Source organism: Cheilinus undulatus, linkage group 13, assembly GCF_018320785.1.
Source record: "Cheilinus undulatus linkage group 13, ASM1832078v1, whole genome shotgun sequence".
Taxonomy (NCBI): domain Eukaryota; kingdom Metazoa; phylum Chordata; class Actinopteri; order Labriformes; family Labridae; genus Cheilinus; species Cheilinus undulatus.
This window is the reverse complement of record NC_054877.1, coordinates 37,258,586-37,278,299: the sequence shown is the minus strand read 5'-3', so window position 1 is coordinate 37,278,299 and position 19,714 is coordinate 37,258,586. Positions and strand designations below refer to the sequence as shown.

The window sequence follows — 19,714 nt, the reverse complement described above, 5'->3', positions numbered from 1 at the left end:
AACTGCAACATTTGGGCACATAAACATAGTCCAGATGATGTGCTGGAGTTAAGTTAAGTCTGAGTCAGTTAAGACTGAGCATCAGAATGGTTAAGAAAGAGGATTTAAGCCATTAGTCCTCAACAGTCTAGCCTCAGTATCCACCACCACCTCCTTCATGAGCACCATGACCCATATTTCAACCACTCAAATTTATTCAGTGAAAGCTGTTGCAGTTTAGATCATAGATGGAACAAAACAGCAGACTGAATAATGATGAAACAAAGCTGGGAATAAAAGCTGAAATGTTTATCTCTTGTGTTATTTTCATCTTTGGATGTCAAACCCAAATGTTTTCAGTCTACAGCAAAATAAAGGAATTGGCCTCATTGTTCCAGTACATTTGGAGGGAAGTGTATGGATGTATGTCCTTGTTTTTCTAAGAGGCACACATTCACAACCCAGTGGAAACAGCTCCATTACTCACTGTTGGGTCCCAAACTAGTCTAGAGCCACTGATTTAGGCCTGACTGTGACAAAAATATCAGCAAATTTGACTCTAAAAAAGGCAAAAAATGAAACACAAACATCCAAATTATACAACTGCCCAGATAGTTTTGTCTACTTGATGATGTTCCTCATTTTAATTTATGGCAGCTGTGGCATAAATCTTTTATTGGTTGGGGGTCTAAAAAATTTGTTAAGCACAGACAACACAGACGAAGGGCTAGACTATAGATGAGATTTCATTGTTTATTTGATCCAGTTGCCTCATTATTAAAATAACAATTAAAACAACAGGTAATTACACATTATGACAGGATTTTTATATCCCTGTCCATCAAAATGACAGACAGTAACTAAGTCTAACACAATCTCTAAGATAGCTGAAGAAAAAAAAGTATTTCTTGTATTGTTCAAAGAGAAAGACAAAGACTGTTTCTTCAAAGCAGCGCTCTAGGTATTGATGCTTTCTTGGACCACACTTTGAAGTGACTATCCTGAAAGATCATAGGTAGCTGTCTTTTTCTGCCTGAGGGAGTATTAAAGGAGAGGAATCCTTGGTTTATCAGTTAATGCAGTTTTTGATTTAACTTTTTTTAATTCATTTGATGATGCAACAGATTTATCACATTTATAATGAAGCTGTAGTAGTGTTTCTGTGACATAACTCGAATCCACTATCACTGTTGATACCCTCTGAGTTTGAACTCTCCCTAAAAGCACTACAGATGTCATCAGATTTGATATTTTTGTCTTATTATTCAGTCTTCACTACATTTCTGTTGGAGGTAACTCAGAGTTTACACCATTATTCATGTTCCCAATTAGGTTTTCTTTCAGACAGACTGCTCCTGCCTCCGGGTTGGTTGCTTGTTTAGTTTGCCACAGATGTTGTGCTTCTTCTCAGAGAAAAAAAAGAGGTTACAGGTGCTGTTGTTACTGAAGCTTAATTACTCTGGATAGCTGCTGTCTCTTGAATGCCAAGGCTGCGTTGAGGGGGGATACATCACAGGCTGAGCTCCACAGGGAAGAGCTTATAGTGCATCTGTAATCCATCCGTCCATTAGCTATACCCACATCCTGTCTGTGAGGAGGGGTGAGGGAGACGAACACAGCTCATATCAGGTGAGAACACAGCTTTCACTGCTAATCTCCAGACTACATATGTGAATAATTCTTAAAGATAAATATACCACTGTGCCCTATCTGGCTTTAGCCACAAGGTGAATTTAATAGCATCATATTTGATTCATTTATTGACTGCGTATAAAGATGGACGGTATGTCCAAAAGCAGGATTGATGTACGGCCCCTTCTTCTACCTTAACACCCATTTATTTCTGTGTTGTGAATACAGCTAGTTAATATTACTGCGGACAGTTTCTGTTCTGACAGTCAACACAGAAAACTCTTATTTCACCGGCTGAAATAAGCATTAAAATATGGAAATAAATGGACTTAAAACTAAGTGGCTGCTTTGTTTTAACCGCTGAATATTTTGGTTGCTGGGAAACAACAGTCTACTTTTGAAAATGAATCTCCAACATGAGAAAAGGAAAAAAGCAGTCAGTAAGTAGTCAACTAGTCCCGGACTATCTGAACGATCAGTCCACAAATCAGACAATATTTTGTGTATTTACTAAAAGAAGAACCAGCATGTGCTCCCATACCTGACCTGACCTCTGACTCTCTGTCAATACGCACTAGACACAGCATCCCTTGCGGGCACAGCAGGTCTTCTCTCTTTCCCCAGCCGGTTGCGGGACTAAGGTTTCCTTGGAGTGACAAATAAACAAGCTGAGAGAAAGGTTGTCCTGTCAGTGTGAACAAATAGCTGAGAACAACAAACCCAGATGGAGTTTGATTTCACTCTCTTTTATGGAAGTCATTGCTCAAGGTTTTTCCTGGCTCAAATTAAGGTAGAGGTTATTTTACAAACTAGTGAGAAATGTATGAAGCCTTGTCGTTCAACATTTATGACTGCTTTTGAGTCATTCTTGAAATACATTTTGCTCTGTTTTAATCAAGCGATTCACCTCGATGAATGTTTTTAAACATCACACTCGTTTGAGCAGCTTTTGTTTAACTAGCGCTATCCCTCCATACCCTTTTTAGCCTGGTAGCTAAGCCAGCCAACTGTTTGTTTTTTTTTTTTGAGTCCCTGCTTATGGACTTTCTGCTCTACAACTAGAGCTACAACATCCGCTAGACAACTCAGTCCCTCCAGAATAAGCTAAGAAGCTGATGAAAAGATAACCTGGTTTCAATAACATGCCCAGTCTACCCGATGAGGACCCTACTTGAAAAAGCCAACAGAAAGATCGTGGACATGAAGGAAGATAAAGGAAAAACACGCTTGGCTTGCTTCATTAATGTGGCCTCCGAGCAGAACGCCTCTCATACCGGGGCTCTTCAGGATACAGCTACCTGGGACCTGGTAGATGGTACCCAACCATTCTCCTGCTCCATGCCAATCCCCTAGTATTCCCAAGTTGGAAGTCCGTGGCTGCAACAAGACCTCGGACAAGTCAGCCTCCCTGCCTCGGATGAGGCTCTCCAACCACTACGCCACCCTATCTGATGGTTTTTCCAGCCAAACAGGCTCCAACTGCTGCAACTCCATCCCCGAAGGCAACGCCTGTTGATCCACTCACAATGCACAGCAACAGCGAGGCAGGCTGCACCCCAGACCGGGCAAAACAGCAAGATCCTTCACCACCATCCTCCCTGGCAGCATCCTTCACACGCCTGAATGAGGCCATGCTAAGACGCTCCCAGGCAGACAAGGAATACCTCTTCTTGGGATGACGCTGCAGCCTCGCCACAGCTCCTCTCCATCCAGTAAAGGCGAGAGGACCTCGGCTATCGTTCTGTCATTAGCCCACAGCCACCATCTCCTCATCCTATCTTTACCCCAGCAACACTGATCGTGGGAGACTCCATTATTAACAACAATGCCACTCCCTGTTTCCCAGGAGCCACGGTCCCGATGATCCTGGATAAACTCCTGGAGCCCACTCCCCTCCTCCATGGCATCTGACCAAAGAGGATTTCAAAAGACTTTTTAGCCTTTTAAACAAATAAGTCTCTCTGTGATGACAGTCGCTGTAACAAGACGTGGAATCTTACAACACTAATGATTGAGAATTTCTCTGGCTTTAAAAACTGTTGGAAATATTTGAGGTTTTAAAAGAACACACCTGAAAAATATGTGTGACAACAGGATTAGTAATTTTTAAATTAATGTAGATGTTTCAGTGCAGAATTTGCACATTTGGCCCCTTTAAGCCTTTAAGTAACCTTTTGTTGTGACTTGCCTTTCCTCCTGCAAGCCTTCACTGAGGGAAAACTAAATACATGCAAAACAAAAAAACACTGGTATGCAATGAATTAGGTTAGTAGCAGCTTCAAACTACCATTTGGGACTTGACCAGGGTCACAGCAGGAGAGCTCCTCTGCAGCATTTATTTACAGACTTGATGAAGTGAAATCCACGTGAGAAACAACAGTAGGCGATAACCTGCCAGTTGGACTTTTGTGTGAGCCTGCCAATGATTTGTCCTGACATAAACTCTGCTCTCTCTGCTTGTAGGAGGGTGCTAGGCTGATTATGTCTATGCAGTCAGGTGTTCATTTGTACTACGTCTTTGGAGTAACACTTACACCTACTAAAATCCTACTGGTGGATGAGAGAGCTCAGATGAAGCATGTACACATGGGACAATCAGAGGTATTGTTTTGTGTGGTTGATGTGAAATTTATGCAGAGTGAAATCAAACAGCAGGACGAGGCTGACTCAGGAAGGAGTCATGCTTTAACACCACAGAGAGCGGGTATCCATCACTTGAGTGAATCAGGTTCTCTTTGCTTCAGTAATAACAAGCTCATAGTCGCTGTGCTGGATCTTCAGAGCAAAGCGTGACTAAACTAAACTTCGCTCGGGTCAGTGAAGACGTGACATGTTGCCTCCTCATGAGATACACACCAATGAAATGAAACAAAGTAGGATTAGAAATGCCAAGGGATGCTCAGATTTGAAAGTCTCAGGCGTTAATGAAGCTCATACCAAGCTGAAAATGATTGACTGACACTCTGTGAGTCACTGGAAATTCTCGGCTCTTTTGCAAATCAGAAATAACATCCTGAGCTGCATATGCGCACACACAGTCACGTGTACTCACAGGGTATCTGCAGAGTCTTAAAAGTATTTAAAGTTGGTACATTGAAACTATAGCTACTTTCAGATTCGTGAAAACTGTGTTGCCTAGTTTTTCTGCCTTTGTTTCTACAATTAAGCACACGTGAGGTTCTGTTGGAACTCCACCAGATCTGATGTCAGTCTGCACGCTTGTTAGTTTTCTGGGCCGTTTAGCTAGCAGTGCTTCCTTAAAGCTCTACTGTAACCCTAGAGAGCAAGATGGAGTGCATGAAAATAATAGGTAAATGCAAGTTTTCTAAGAAGTGGTTGAAGGAAAAGGTGTTGCAGCCAGTGTTGTAGTACTGGAGTCCAGGACTCTGACTCGAGTACTGATTTGGAGGACTCTTGACTTAACTTGGACTCCAGCGCTGATGACTCAGACTGAACTGTGCTACCTTTGTGCTGAGGTTGTCAAAATTAGATTGGCATATATTTTCTAAGATCATGGCAAAACCTTACCTAAATAGTTTTCACACACTTCTTAAGGTATGATAAACACATATACACTGATTTTCTTAGAGTTTTGTCCATGAAACAATTCAAACTGATCAGCTTTTCTTAAATTCAAGTAGAGGGGCTCCAGGGAAAAAGGTTGGGAATTACTAAATTAGACTGTTGGAGCAAGCAGGGAGGAACTTCACAGATTAAACTGGCTCTGAGATAAGGTGAAGGATTTCTCTCTTTTTTTTTCTTCCTGTTTTTAGGGTGTTGGCCTGAATGACCAATCGATTGGTCGGTGTGTGGGTTTAATTTCAATCTACCAAGTTTTTCTTTGGTTGACTACAGGCCTACTCGGTTGGACACCAAATAATAGACAAGTGAGGTGTATGCAAGGTGTCTTTACTCGAAGACAACAGGTAACAACAACAGGTTAAAGCGTGTCTGACACATAAGTTTAAGAGACGCAACAGAGCCATTTTTTCTGTTTTCATAATGTCTTGCAATGGCATACTAAATGTTTCTGTTTCTAATAGAAGCTCTGTGTTCTGCAACTAAGGTTGCATTTATGTAGTTTGTCCTACATATTCTGTATTTAACCATAGAGATATTTTGGAGCATTTATAAAATGTTTGGACATACATTATCAACTTTTTAATGTTGTATTTTCCCTGTTTGAGGATACTAATATATTTTTGTATTATGTATCAGAGCAATGAGAACATCTTCCACATTTAAATCGCCATTTACCTCCTAAGACAAAGCAGTTCATAGATTCTCTGTACAAAGAATGATATTTCTGCCTCTCTTAAAACAAAATCTTGGGCTGGACTTTACCAATTCTCTTTTTCTCTGTTTGGATCAGTATCTCAATGTTTAGATGTTTTCTATCATATTCCTGTCAATATATGCTGCTTTATTGTGCTTCATTCAGAATGAAAACCAGTACATTAGAAATCCACAGACAACAGGACTGATGTGTTTTGATGTACACAGCCCTGAAGAAAAATATCAAGCCAAACACTGTAACCTTCTTTATTTAAGCTCAACTGGATACCTGTCATGATCTCCTAATTTCATAGGAGTTTGAACCTTAATGTTGGGGTTTCACAGGTATTTTTAAAACACAGACACTAACTCACCTCTCACAAACCGTAAAACCAGATTACAAAGTAATATGGATGCAAAAACTTTCCAGTGATCAGGAAAACATTTTTATCCCTATCACCAAAACATATACAGCTAATAAAGTCATTATTCTGATATTTAACTTCTATGATGAGAAGTTAAATAAGCTAACGGCTCTCTCATTTAAGAACACTCTCCACATATGTGGAGACGGTGGAGCATTGAGCGTGATTTGGATGAATATTTCCTCTTATTGCTTCAAGATGCCCTTCTTGTTTGCTTGCTTGATCCTGGCTGGAATCTTTGTTTCAAACTAACTTAAACTCATATTCATAGAGTCTGGACTTAATAAACCAGTAAGAAGTGCCCCCCTTTCACTCCCAGCCCAGGGTTTATATACATAAAGAGACGATCTGTGTCAGGATGAGAGTACAGCTCGGAGCAGTGGAGATGGGAGATGCAAACTGTTCACCTTTAAAGCTCAAAACAAGAGCAACTGCACTGAGCTGACAACTTTATGTGGGTGTTTTGATGTCATAAGTCAATTAGACTTGTTAGTTGGACCTGGAGGCGGAGCAGATGGTTGCTGTTGCAGTACCACAGTTCTAAGAAAATGATCACAGCTAAAGGAATAGATTATCATTTAGTCTGTTATGATTACTAAAGCCATGAATTCCGCCGGCTTTGACCATTACCGCCCGCTCCTGTAGCGCATGCCACAACAGGTGTGTCAAATCCCACACGGATTCTAACAATCCATATTAAATATTCAGAATACCTGACAGTGTGTTTAATTAAGGAAAATATTGATATGTTCACTTTAGTTCCTTTCTGAATGAAGGAAACCCAAAGAAAACAATCACAACCTTGTCATGCGCATATGGATAAAAAGCAACCGGGATTCTCAGACTGATTTAACTCCTGGTTGTGGCTTAGTAATTGTCAAAGTTATATTATCCAACCGTATTTACACATCATTCATTTCAAAGTCATACAGAGGTGAAATTGTTTTCTGATCTCTGGAAAGTTTATGTGTCATAAAAAGTCATCTAAACTGCAGTGCACTTCCATCAGCTCTCGCTTTACTGTATTTATGCTGAGGTGTTATGCCCTCATCATTGGATGCTTAATGCGAAAAGGCCAATGTGCATAAAAAATACGTGTTTTTTTTCACCATTAACTGTAGAATGGCTCAGCGTCTCTGTATGCCAGTGCATATCTGTGGTGATAGCAGAATCTGTACCTAACCCTCACCCTATCACTCACCTAATGCACACAAAGAGGTTTCCTCAACAGAGCCACATCCAGGGTATGTAAACTGAACAGCTTTACTCGTTCATGCCCACCTCAATTAGGGTTTTGACTAATGTTTCGTGAAGATGTAGCTGGATTGTGCAATAACGTCATAGTGTTATCTTTTTTTAACTTATCTTATCTTGCTGTATTTTATTCTTTGCCATTGTTATTTATTGCCAGCATGTTTGTTTTTAACTATTCCTATGAGAGTCTTGTGCAATATGGGTATGTGCAATATGTGTGGGTTATGTGATTGCATCTTTGTTCTAGTCTATTACTTCTGTGTTATTAATTGGCAGCTTTATCTGTGCAGCTCTTGGAGTCCAAGACAAATTTCCCTAAGGGGACAATAAAGTGTATCATATTGTATCGTATCGTATCGTATCTCTGGGGTTCCTCAGGTACCAGCTTTGTGTTGTTGCCTTTGCAGATGTTAGGAAAGATTTGATGCAGAGTCCAGGCCAGACTGAGATTTGTATCTGGTCTACTCTTCACAGTCACATTCTTGGGCTTCTGTGCAACAATCAATGTAACAGGACACACCTGGGCAACAAAACACACCTGTCAGTCACATGTTCCAACACTTTTGCTACCATGAAAAATGGGTGGGTTCAAACAAAAAGTGCTATCTCCTAAGCTGTGTATCAGATCCAGATGTGAATACCTGCAAATAAAAGCTTAAATGTTGATCTCTTGTCTCAGATTCATCTTTTTATGTAAAACCCGAATGTTTTTATCAACAGCAAAAATAAAGAAAATGGCCTCACTGTTCCAATACTTTCGGAGGGGAGTGTATGTTGTGTGTGTGTTCTGTGTTACACATTCTAGCTGGTCTGTAAGGTTCTTTCTCAAGTTTCTATTCATGCATGTTCCTGTGCACGCTGCTACACCTCTGCTGTGTATTTTAGTGTTGAAAAAGTCTTAAGACTCTCCTGGAAATGTCATCCACATCCTCCTGTGATGCAGCCATTCACATGTGAATAACTGTGAGAAATCATTAGTGAGATATCATCTAATACTTTAGACTTCTATATCTGCAGCTGACATATGAGCAACATACAGTAAGAGTTGTCAGCAGCAGCTGTGGAGGCGTGAAGAAATCTGCGAGGCCAAATCTGCCTGCAGCTCCTCACACGCTGTACATTTTCATTTCTGATTCTCTGTGTGAAGATTACAGCAGGAAGGCAGGAGTTGAAGAAGTGATTCACCGGGGGAAAAACAGAGAAATTAGAACAGAATCAATATGTGTGCATCAGCTCCAACATTAAAGCTTTTGTTTGACTCTGCAGGTGATGATCCTGTACTTCCATCCAAGCGTGTTTCGTTGTATTCTCCTGAGGTGGGTCCGCCTGCTGGGATTCGCCATCATGTACGGCACCGTGGTCCTCAAACTCTACAGGTACAGTGACTATAATAAAGAGTAAAAAATGTCAAAATCATCATCTGGGAGAGAAGAATATTTCATTTATGTTTTATCTTCTTCATATGAATAATTTCTACCTCAAATGTAGAACACTAAGTTGGAGATAAAACTAAAAATAGACCATCCTCTTCTCTCCTCATTTGTGTCTTCACTCCTCTCCCCTTTTCCTTCTACATCTCAGTTCCTTTCCTCTTCTAGTCTCCTTTTTTTCCATTTTCTTGTGCTTTCTCTCCTCTCTGTGTCCCCTTGAGCCCTTTTCTTGTGCCTTTTCCCCTTCACCATGTCTCCCGCCCTTGTCATCATTAGCCTTTTTCACACAAGCTCAAAACTTCTCTATGCTCTACAAGCAGACTCATACTAGAGCTTCAACTGAACTACAGCCATTTAGCAGCATAAAGGTGTCATAATAATCCATGCATGTTAACAGCCCCTTTCACATATCACTGTATGCCTCTTAATTATTATTATTATTATTATTATTATTATTATTATTAGGGTGAGTTGCACATGTGTGACCAAATGCTGTAACTTACCCTGATTTTTTCCTGTCACTCTCCTGATTGAAAGCCTACAAGAAGTCCTTCTTAAGTGGGATGCACACATAATAGTCCTGGGCAATTAATCGAAAAACAATCAAAACTGACATTTAGAGCTGATGTAAACCTGCCATATTGCTTATTTTGTGTTTTTTCCCTTGTAATTCTCTCTCTACTAATGCGTCATCCTCTAAAAAACACACTACTGGCAGGTAGTCATGAGCAAGGCTGCCCATAAGAAGGGATAAAGGGGAGAGCTTTCCAGGCCCAGCCATAAGGGGCTGCATGGAGGTCAGGAAAATCATGGTCCATTGTAAAGTTAAGCTGTGATAACATATATATTTTTATTTTACCTGAAACACAACCACCCTTATCAAAGCAACAAATAATTTATTAATCTATTTATGCCATAGTATATAGCCTTCTTCAAAATGTTAACCCCTTTTCTGAAAACAGATTAAACTGGGTTAAAAAATGGTAAAAATGTGTTTAGGGTGGCACAAAAGAGTTAAAAGAGGCAAAGGTTGGTAGATGGAAGTAAAATAAATGGCAGAAAGTCACAAAAATGGCTTATGAATTTTTAAAACAGGCTGTAAAAAGATTAAAAGGGGGTACAAGTAGCAAAAACAAGTAAGGAAGCATAAAATTACTGCATTAAAACTGGCATCTGGCACTGCTCTGAGGCAGCAGGTCTGTGGGACTATGTTTCACTTTCTGGCGAGGGGGTCAATGTCACTTTCGCTTCATCTGGAAAACCCGTCCTTTAAAAACAAACAAACAAACAAAAAAACCCCCATCTTCTTCCATCTTCCTCTTCTCAGTACCAAACTGCTCACTTTCTGTGCATTTTTTGAAATCCTGAAGTGGCCAGAGTTAGCTCTGAGTTGGGGGGTTCACTTAGACTTTAAATGCAGCAGAATGGGTGAAACGGGATTTAAAGGGGCAACATGGGTTAAAAGAGAAAAAAAAAGGGTTTAAATTGTCAAAAAAAAATGGTTGAATGTGGAAAAGGTTTGAGATAAAAATGGGAAGAAATTAGCAAAAATGGGTTTGAATTGGCAAATTTCTTTCAAATTAACAAAAATGGCCGAAAAGGGGTTAAAGAGTGGCAAAAATTGGAAATAAAGTGCAAAAAGTGGGTTATCAGAGGCAAAAACAGTCAAAAAATGCCAAAAAAAATGGGTGGAGAGAGGCAATAAATAGCCAAAAACAGAAGAGAATATGGTAAAAAACAGTTAAAAAGTGGGGAAAAAATTAGGGTGAGAGTGGCAAAAATGGGTTACAAGAGGCAAAAAGTGTCCAAAACGGCAGGAAAAAATGGTGAAAAACAGTTTAAAAGTGGGAAAACATTAGGGAGAAAGTTGCAAGAATGGGTAAAATTTGCACAACTAATGAAAAATGGCAAATAAAAGCAACAAAAATTTGATGGAAAAAATATTAAAAGAGGTTTCAAAGTGGCACAAATAAATAAATTCAACATCAGTCCCAATAATAGCTTGAAACACTGTTCAGCTCCAAAATGAAGTAACTGTTAGCCAGGATAGCTAGCACTAAGGATACTGATCCAGCACACGTTGACATCAATAAATCTCAACTGCAGGGTCCAGCCAAATCTGTGGGCGGGCCTGGTCATGTGACAGGCAGCCAGTTGTCGCAAGGCAAGTAGCCTGCCTGGAATCAGCAAAAAAGAAGTGACGCTGCCATGACACCGCCCCACCCAGTCTGCTACACAGAAGCACCATGGAGGAAAACTCAAACACTGATCCCAATGTACAACAGGGGCAGCTCAGTGTTCCCCATTAATTACCTAGACTACTGTGCAGCCCCATTGTCTTATCTGTTCTGCCAAAGTCTAATTTTCGCCCCTAAAGTCACATTTTTATGAGGCTAGTGGACTGTTCAGCAGTTGGCATGGACACAAGCACAGGAGCCGAGGCAACAAACCACTCTGGAATACACAACGTGACAAACACTGCTCTGTGTGAGAGCAGCAGAGAGCAGCGTCATACACAGCACTCTTCAGTAGTGGAGAGGAAACTTTAGAACGTTTGAGACAGACAGGCGTATCCCTGCATTTGTTGCTCTCCACTAAATGTCCATGCATGATCTGTCTTTCCTCACTGTTCGTTAGAGGTGTAACGATCTAGCGATGTATATCGATTCGTTGATTGGTTGGTTGACTACCCAATCAGATCAATAGAAAGTCAGAACAACGATCTACACCGTCACCTTTGAGCTACGCTTTAATTTTTAAATTCCTCTTGCACACATGTTTACAGTTTCCACCCATCAGCACCGTCCTCGACAAGTGAGCAGCAGCTAATTAGAGTTTGTGGCTGAGGGAAAGAGGATATCCACTCCTCTCTCAGCAGAGGAGTGGTGGACAGACTGCAGACAGCGACTACACCAGGGTAGGCCAATCGCCTTAATTTGCCAACTATGTCTGCATTTTTATTCGTATACATCTGCTGTATGAGTTCATTCACAGATTAAAACCACTCTCATCCTGTTTATTTGAAGTAGCGCAATTGGTGTCTGATACAGACTCTATGGATAAACAATGAGGGAAAAGCCTGCTGCTGCAGGCGCCCTCTGATGTTTGAATATGTACAATGAAAATATAAATTGTCTGAACTACATGTGGTTCAAGCAGGCCACTGTTCTTTTAGTCTCCTGAGGTTGAATGGTTTCGATGGTCCCTACAAAATTTTCAAGTCTCAAACTGGGCTGCAGTGAACTGACATTTGTGTAAGGTTGGTATAGGTAATGGATGGCTGGATGTTACTATAGGAGATAAAGATTGCATGCTGGGCAGTCCTTACAGGGATGATGATGTTTATATCATGTGACTGGTGGATGACCAGTTTGATCTTTGTTGATGCTGTGAAAATGACCAATTAGAAAAAGCATTTACATTCAGAAAAGGCAAAAACTGTCATTATTGTCGATTTCTTAGTCTGCCATCTTGGAAATGCTTTAATGTTAAGCTGTCTTCTGAAGCTTCCTTTTTAATTCATGTCCTTCCTCCTGGGACCCCCTGACCCCCCCCCCCCAATCCAACAGGGAGAGTCTCCCACTGTGAGGGACACATGTGAGCGAGCCACTCAGGAAGATTTCAGAGGCAGGCTGTCTGAATTTTTTAGAAATTTTAAGCACTGAATGTGTGAATCTCCTCTCCTACTTCTCTTTCTCTCCCCTCTTTCTCCTCTCCTCACAAAATTTTCCTCATTTCTGCTATCTTGTTTGTTTATTTGGTCAGGGTCCACCACTGTCAGGGCCCCTCAAGCTTTCACAGAAGGAGGTCTCAGGGTCTCGGTTAGGAATTATCTCCTTATTATGTTTATATTTGGCCCAAAGTACTCTGCAAGGAAAAAGGCTGTACACACACTGATGAACTTTTTATCAAATTCTGACAAGTTGGCTGTCTGTTTGACCCGCCAGGACCACAAATAGAGTGCTGATACTGTGGAGCTCTGTCGGTTCTTGGGAGACATCTAACGGTCCAACTGAGGGATGAATTAGCTTATCACCACAGCAGGGCTGGCTTAAGTCATATGTGATAAAGGTGGTCACCCATGGCACTGAGGGTAGCCCTTAAAGTAAAAAAAAACTATCAGCTATCCAAGCTTACACTGTTAAACTGTACCTCTGCTAATGCCAACAGTTCCTGCTCACTCTATTTTACTCTGCCACAACTCACTCACTATGCACTGCCCAACACAAGTCACAACAGAGGTGGAGAGATGATGAGGTGTTAAGACACAGCGCAAAAAAAAAACAACAGAAAAAAAACACTCATATATTCTTTTAAGTTAGAAAGGAAGTGTCACGATTTCACTGATCGCCCTCTGGTTGTGTAATAAATTCATCATCATACCCGTCTGCTCACCTACATTAAGTTTCCTGAATATTTCTGGCTGTATTTTTGCATCGCTTCACCCTTACTTCACATAGGAATAGTCCTAGACAGAAATCTGGACAAAAGGTTTTTGTTTCCACATGCAGCTCACATGCAGAAAATTTGTGTAAATCATATAAAATTTGTGAAAACCATTTTGGAGTAGAATAAATGGCATCAAAACAGAGATTATTTATGTGTTTCCCAGTAAAAGAATATTCCAGGACCTGTGCCATGTCATGCTAAGTCATATGTGCAGTCACACAAATGCTGCAGCATTGTTTTTTCTGGTTTGTAAGAGAATGAGAGGTTGTGGTAATGTTTTAATGTTCATTTCTATTTGTTTGTTTGTATGTTTTTTTTTTCCTTTTTTTTTTTTTGCCCAAAAGGGAAGATGTGACAGTGATCTGGTTTTAGTCTTAGCAAGTGCAGTTTTCTAGTTTCAACTCTCATTATATAAAATCCAGTCCTTTGAGAACTGTTAAAATAAACAGAAAGATAAACCAGCTTTAAGCCTTTTCATAATTATAAAAAAGGTTTTAAATTCAAAAGAGAGACCACTTTTTTATGGAAATTTTTTGTTACTTTTAACTGCTTTAAAGAGTCTTTAGTTATTTCACACACTAGAGAAAAGTCCTTACATGACAGGCCATATTCCACTCATGAAGTTCACTTTTAGCGTCAGTCCCATTTCTACCTAACCTTGCAAACAGATAGATACACCCGTTTCTGTGTTTCTCACTGGCCATCCTGCAAAGCTCCCATCTGAATAGTTTGGGCCCGGTCAGAAAGTGACAGGACAAATCAGTGTCGAGGGGCAGTGCTTTCGGGCGGGGAAGTGTCGTGTGGTAAGCAAGCAGCGAGAAGAGGCTGGTGCAATTATGGTGGATGACGTTAGCATGGATGCTGCTATATCGTCAGTTTTATCAGAACTTGACAAAATTTCTTTGTTAAAAGAAGAACAAAGAACAGCAGTGAGTTGTTTTCTTTTCAAAAATGAGATAAGTTGTGTGGTTTTGGATTTTTCCTTAGTTTCTATTTTTATAAAATAGAAAGCTTAAAGCTTAGTTTCAGTAAACTAAAATGATTTTTGAATTTGGTTTTAGTTATTTAGTTAGTTTAAGTTAACTGTAATAACCTTGGTCCCAATTCTCTTTTGACTTAAGGGCTACATAGCCCTTGAAATGAAGATTTTTCAGGACCACACCTGAAACAAGGGGTATGATGAATTTCCACCATGCACTGTGTTCATTTGTGAAATGGCACAGCGGAGGAAGGTGGCATGTAAATGTAAATATTTTCAGCTTTGATAAATGATTATAGAAAACACAACATTTGTGTTTTCTCATTATTCAATCTTTAGCTACTAGAGATGGGAGTTTATTGTATTTTTGGTCAGTACACATGTAAACCATGGCTGTTAACTGTATAAATATATGGAGGAGATCAACACGGAGATCCACAGTATGAATGAGATGGTCAAAACTTTATTGTCACCTCTAATGACTCACTGTTTATCGGCAATGTGTGATGATGGACAGTAATCAAGTGGCGTCTCATTCCTTAAGGGAAGTTTTTCACCCCTACCACTAACCACTCTGTTTCAAGGGGCTAGGAAATGGGTTAGACAATGGGGTAGGGCTAAGGGGAAGGGTTAAGGGGTTGAAATGGGATTCACCCTTAATCAGCTCTGTGCTGCACCTGTACCATATGTGTGTGGTACATATGATGCATCTCTCTTTCTGCAATTTTTAATCTTCTGGTGTTGTCTATGTCCACAAAAATTGCACGAATATTGCTGGCAACTTTTGCTATTGTTTGGCCATCTCACCTCTGTGACCGCTAAAAACTACCAGCGGCATAAACTGCAGAAAGCTTTCATTAAATCTTCAGTGACAACATCTTTGTAGCTTCCCATTCCTTAGCTGTAAAACTTTGTCTTTTTCACAAGTTTATCCACATTTTTAATCACAGTTTTTTGCCAGTGCTGTAGGTATAACTGATGTGTGCGAGATGCCTGTGATTGATTCCATAAGAACAGATCCAGGATCAGTAAAGTATTAACCTGTGATAACAGAGAAGTAACGTCAAAATATGGGACATGGGGCGTCTTTTTTGGAACATCAAGTTTAGCTCAAAATATGGAAAGTCCCAGCTAATACATTTGGCAACTCTAGTGTAGATTTGTTCTTTATGTCATGGCATCATCTGTTTAGGTTGAAACAAGTAAGGAGCCTGTTTTGACAGTGTAACCGGTAGAAAGTACAGATATTTGTGTTCAAATGGGAGTAAAGAAAAAAGGTGTCAGAAAAATAAATACTCAAGTAAAACAAAGTATACTTCATAATTTCCCACCTCAGCTTTAGGAGGCTTTCACACTACGGCCTGGTCCCAGAACTGAGCCCAAAGTGTGGTTCGTTTTGGTCAGTGTGAATGCAGGCACTAAGTCTGGGCCCACTTTGGGAGCAAGAAAGATTCAAGTGGACTCTGGCTGAGATGTGAATGTAATTGTGCATGAATATGGTGCAGGGAGTTGTGTCAGCTATATGACACCATCATAAAAACTAAAATTCTTTCCCCAGCGCAGCAGTTTGTTTACATTTTTCCTCAATGAAGGGTGGAAATCATCAAAATCAAGCCAAGAAACAGTCAGTTATGACTCATCTTACTAATGAACAGAAGCTGGGTCAGTCGGATGAGGTGCAAAGGCAATAAAAGTCTCCTGTCACTTCAAAAACTGTTTTATTCATAAAGTGGAGCCTATTTAATCCTCTGAGCTGCACATACAGTAGGTGTGTAGCTACAAAGAGTGATGTTGCTGGCATCTTAAAAAGTGATTTTTTTTTAAATCCATGTGGGCAATCTTTGCTCAGGTCATGACCTGAGTGGTTGCCATGGTCTTCTTTCTCCTCCTTGGTTGGTTTGTATACCAGCCACGCACATACTGCTGCCTGCTAAATCAGACTGAGAACATGAGCAAGTGGGCCCGGGCATGGGTTGATGTTGCTAGTGTGAAAGCAAGCCAGCAGGGGAAAGGGGGAGGAAACACACCACAATCAGCAACAATCAGGCCTAATGTGAAAGTACCCTTGGAGTAAACATGCAAAATGCGGCTATCAATTTGCTACCTGCTACATCCATTTTGGTTGCAATTTCTCTACAGCTTTCTTTATCAGTTTGATTGTTGTATTTCATAGGAAATGTTTAATGAGCACTCCTGTTATAGCACTCCCCCCACACAACAGGATATCTGGTCATAAATACTGAATGTGTTTTCAAATTGGAGCTGCTCCAGTGGTCTTCTGAGCAGATCGGAGAGGATAATATTACTCCTAACACTCACACATCATAGTAAAATCTGTTGAGATAATCTTTAGAACCATCTCATAATCATCCTTTGTTGACTTTAATCAGAAGGGTGGAATCTGGTCCAAAATCATAACGATTGTCTTGTAGTGTGTGCCAGCTTAACAGCTCTTTAGGAGAAGGCTGTTCAACATGAGTCTGGTTGTGCTTGAGGTTTCCACCTGCTAAGAGGAAGTTGTTCTTTGCCAATGTAATTTTGCTGGACATTGCTTAGTGCTCAGATCATAGTGGATTAATGTAACCTGACACACCAAATAGATGGTTTCAAATATCCATTGAATGGATATATTTCACATTCATCTGGAAAAGTCACAGAAAACATTTAGGAAAGGCAGGGCTTTTAAAATAATTTATCAGAAGGTGACAGGAGGAACGTTCTGTCTGTCACATTCATGATGGGCCAATCAGAATGACCAGACAAAATGACGTTTCCCTAGAGACAGGTTACTGCTAATCGTTAATTTCGGAACTTTTCAGTGAATGAGATTGATGCCAAAGCCAGTTGGGAGACGTGCAAATACATCTTCTCTGCAAAGAGAAGCTTTCAGTGTGGCTCTTTGCTCTTTAAAAAAAAAAAAAAGATATATGGTCCAGTTCTATTTAAGCTGCCACTTTAGCTACATCCATGCTAACAGCTACCTTGGCAGCAGCCATTGGATACGGTAGCAAACTCCACCCATAACGATCGCAAAGCAGATCGGGAGAAGAGCAAAAAGATCTTTTCCATCATGGTAAGCTTTCAGTGTGGCTCTCTTTCCTTGTTTTATTGAAGACACGTCCAGTTCTGATAAAACTGCCACTGTGGCTACATCCGAGCTAATCACTCCACCAGCTCAGACTACAAATTAAGCCAGATTTTGGCCCGACTGCAACATTGCCGCTCATCGTTAAAACTCGCATGACGCATGACTGACGCATCCAAGTGCTGTTTAATTCTTTATTTCATACAGCATGTGGCCAAGTTTAGTAAAACTGACGCTATACTAGAGCTACATCCGAGCTAATCACCACTCTGGAGGCAGCCATTGCAAATGTTTTCGAGTCCAACTGAACCCTGCACATAGTTGGTTTCCTTCAATCACGTTGTTTGGTTTTAGCAGTGTTTGGTTCAGCACAAGTGTTGTGGACTGAAGCTTTTCAAGATGGAGTTGCCTGATGAGATGGAGTCTGGTAAATCCATCTGCTTTGCAAGGTTAGGATTAAAGTTGGGTCTTTGTAAGTAATTTGACTTTAGAAAATGTTTGATTTGAATTGGCACTATACAAATAAAGATTGATTGATAGATAGATGCTCACTGAGTGCTCTAATAGGTAAAAATGTCCACCAATGTGGCAGGTAAATTTTTCTTGTTAAGTTTCAGTATTTCTCCTCAGCTCTCTCATAATTTCAATTTAAAGACTTGAAGGCATAAAAGTGGAAGAAAGTCAAAGAGCCAAAGTCAAAAATGATAATTTATTTGTAAAATACACTGGAAAACTGTGATGAAATGATCATTGTTCATATCTTTACTCTCACCTGATTTCTATTTCTCTATCTTCTTGTCATGTGTCGTCTCCCCTCCTGGTTATTAACTTGACCTGTGAGTGAGCCTTTCTCTCTTTCAATAACTCAGCTCCCTCTCAGTCTACACTCACACATCCAGTGTTGTCAATGATCACATTTGAATTTCACATCAGCTCCCTCTGAGTCTGCCTGCTGAAGCATCTATTCAGACCCACACTCTCACTTTCTGCTCGCCAGTGTTGCTGAGATGGGAGACGAGAGGGGGTCAGAGGTCTGCTGGAGTGTTCCCTCGGCAGAATTACCAATTAGTTTTTATTCTCAGCAGGAGGGTGTGCAAAGTGACCCCCGGGGCGAGCGGTTACAGCCTGGTCCCCTCGAATGTTTCAGAGATGAGACAGATTTGTCACAGGCTAGTCAGAAGAGAGCACAGGAGCAGAGAGAGAAAAGACGATGTGATATTTATACAAGTACATGATGTCTTTGCCCATATTTAGATGTCCTACCCATTATCCGATCACATTATAACACGTTTAAAAAAAGTGGATATACTGTCAGGGTCACATCTAAAGCCGGTGCTGACACCTTAAACCTGCAGTCACTCTATATGGAAAAGGGATCAGACTGTATGAAACATGATTTAGAATTGATCCTAATTTACACTGAAATGCCCCAAGAACAAAACAGACCAAGCAGCACCCTGGGGTGTCCAAAAAATTAAGCCAATGCAGAAGTTAAAAAAGAAAAGCTGTAGTTCCTCAATTGTCCTCTAGAGGCTGGCTACAAGAAACCATCCACCTGGGAATTCTCATCCTCACTCCTTAAGAAAAAATATGTTTTCAGACTGGTTTAAAAAAACAAACAAACAAAACTGTTTGCATTTGTTGTCACGATGTCTGTCCCACCCCAGCCTGGACAGAAATAAGGACCTCTTACTTAGAAGCACTAAATAAATACACTACAAGTGTGAGAATGAGATGTCTTTGAATGATTTTAGGAATCGTAAAACAGAATTTTCCACAGTAACATCTTATTGCAACAGACGCACTGTATGTGCTAATGCTAATGCTAACAAAAGTTGGTGTAAGGGTTTAAAATGTGCCTAGAGTATCAAAAGCATCAAAATCCAGTATCTACATGGTGTCAGTGCCAACACATTTGATACCTACCGGACCAAAATACAACACAGATTCTGATGCTTCATTTTGGTACCCTCTGAAAATCTGTGGCTTCTGGGAGGAACGAAGCAGAAAGTCAACCTCATAGCCAGGGAATGTAACCTGACACGCCAAATGGAATTGTTTCACACATCCATCTGGGAAAGCTTCAATAGGAAACGTTTGAGAAAAGCCAGAGGCTTAGAAAAAAGGATGATCGGGTAAACGTTCTGTCTGTCACATCTCTACGGGCCAATCAGTGCAACAAAACACGTGATGTAGCCGCTATTAA

The 19,714-nt window shown here is 40.4% G+C and overlaps 1 protein-coding gene across 1 annotated transcript in view; it reads left to right on the top strand.

Moving 5' to 3' along the window:
- LOC121520660 (probable G-protein coupled receptor 158) overlaps nt 1–19,714 on the top strand; it is a 149,543-nt gene that overhangs the window by 83,679 nt on the left and 46,150 nt on the right. The window contains exon 6 of the mRNA XM_041804218.1: nt 8,832–8,941. Within this exon, the coding sequence (XP_041660152.1) occupies nt 8,832–8,941 (110 nt within the window). The remainder of the gene's footprint in view (nt 1–8,831; nt 8,942–19,714) is intronic.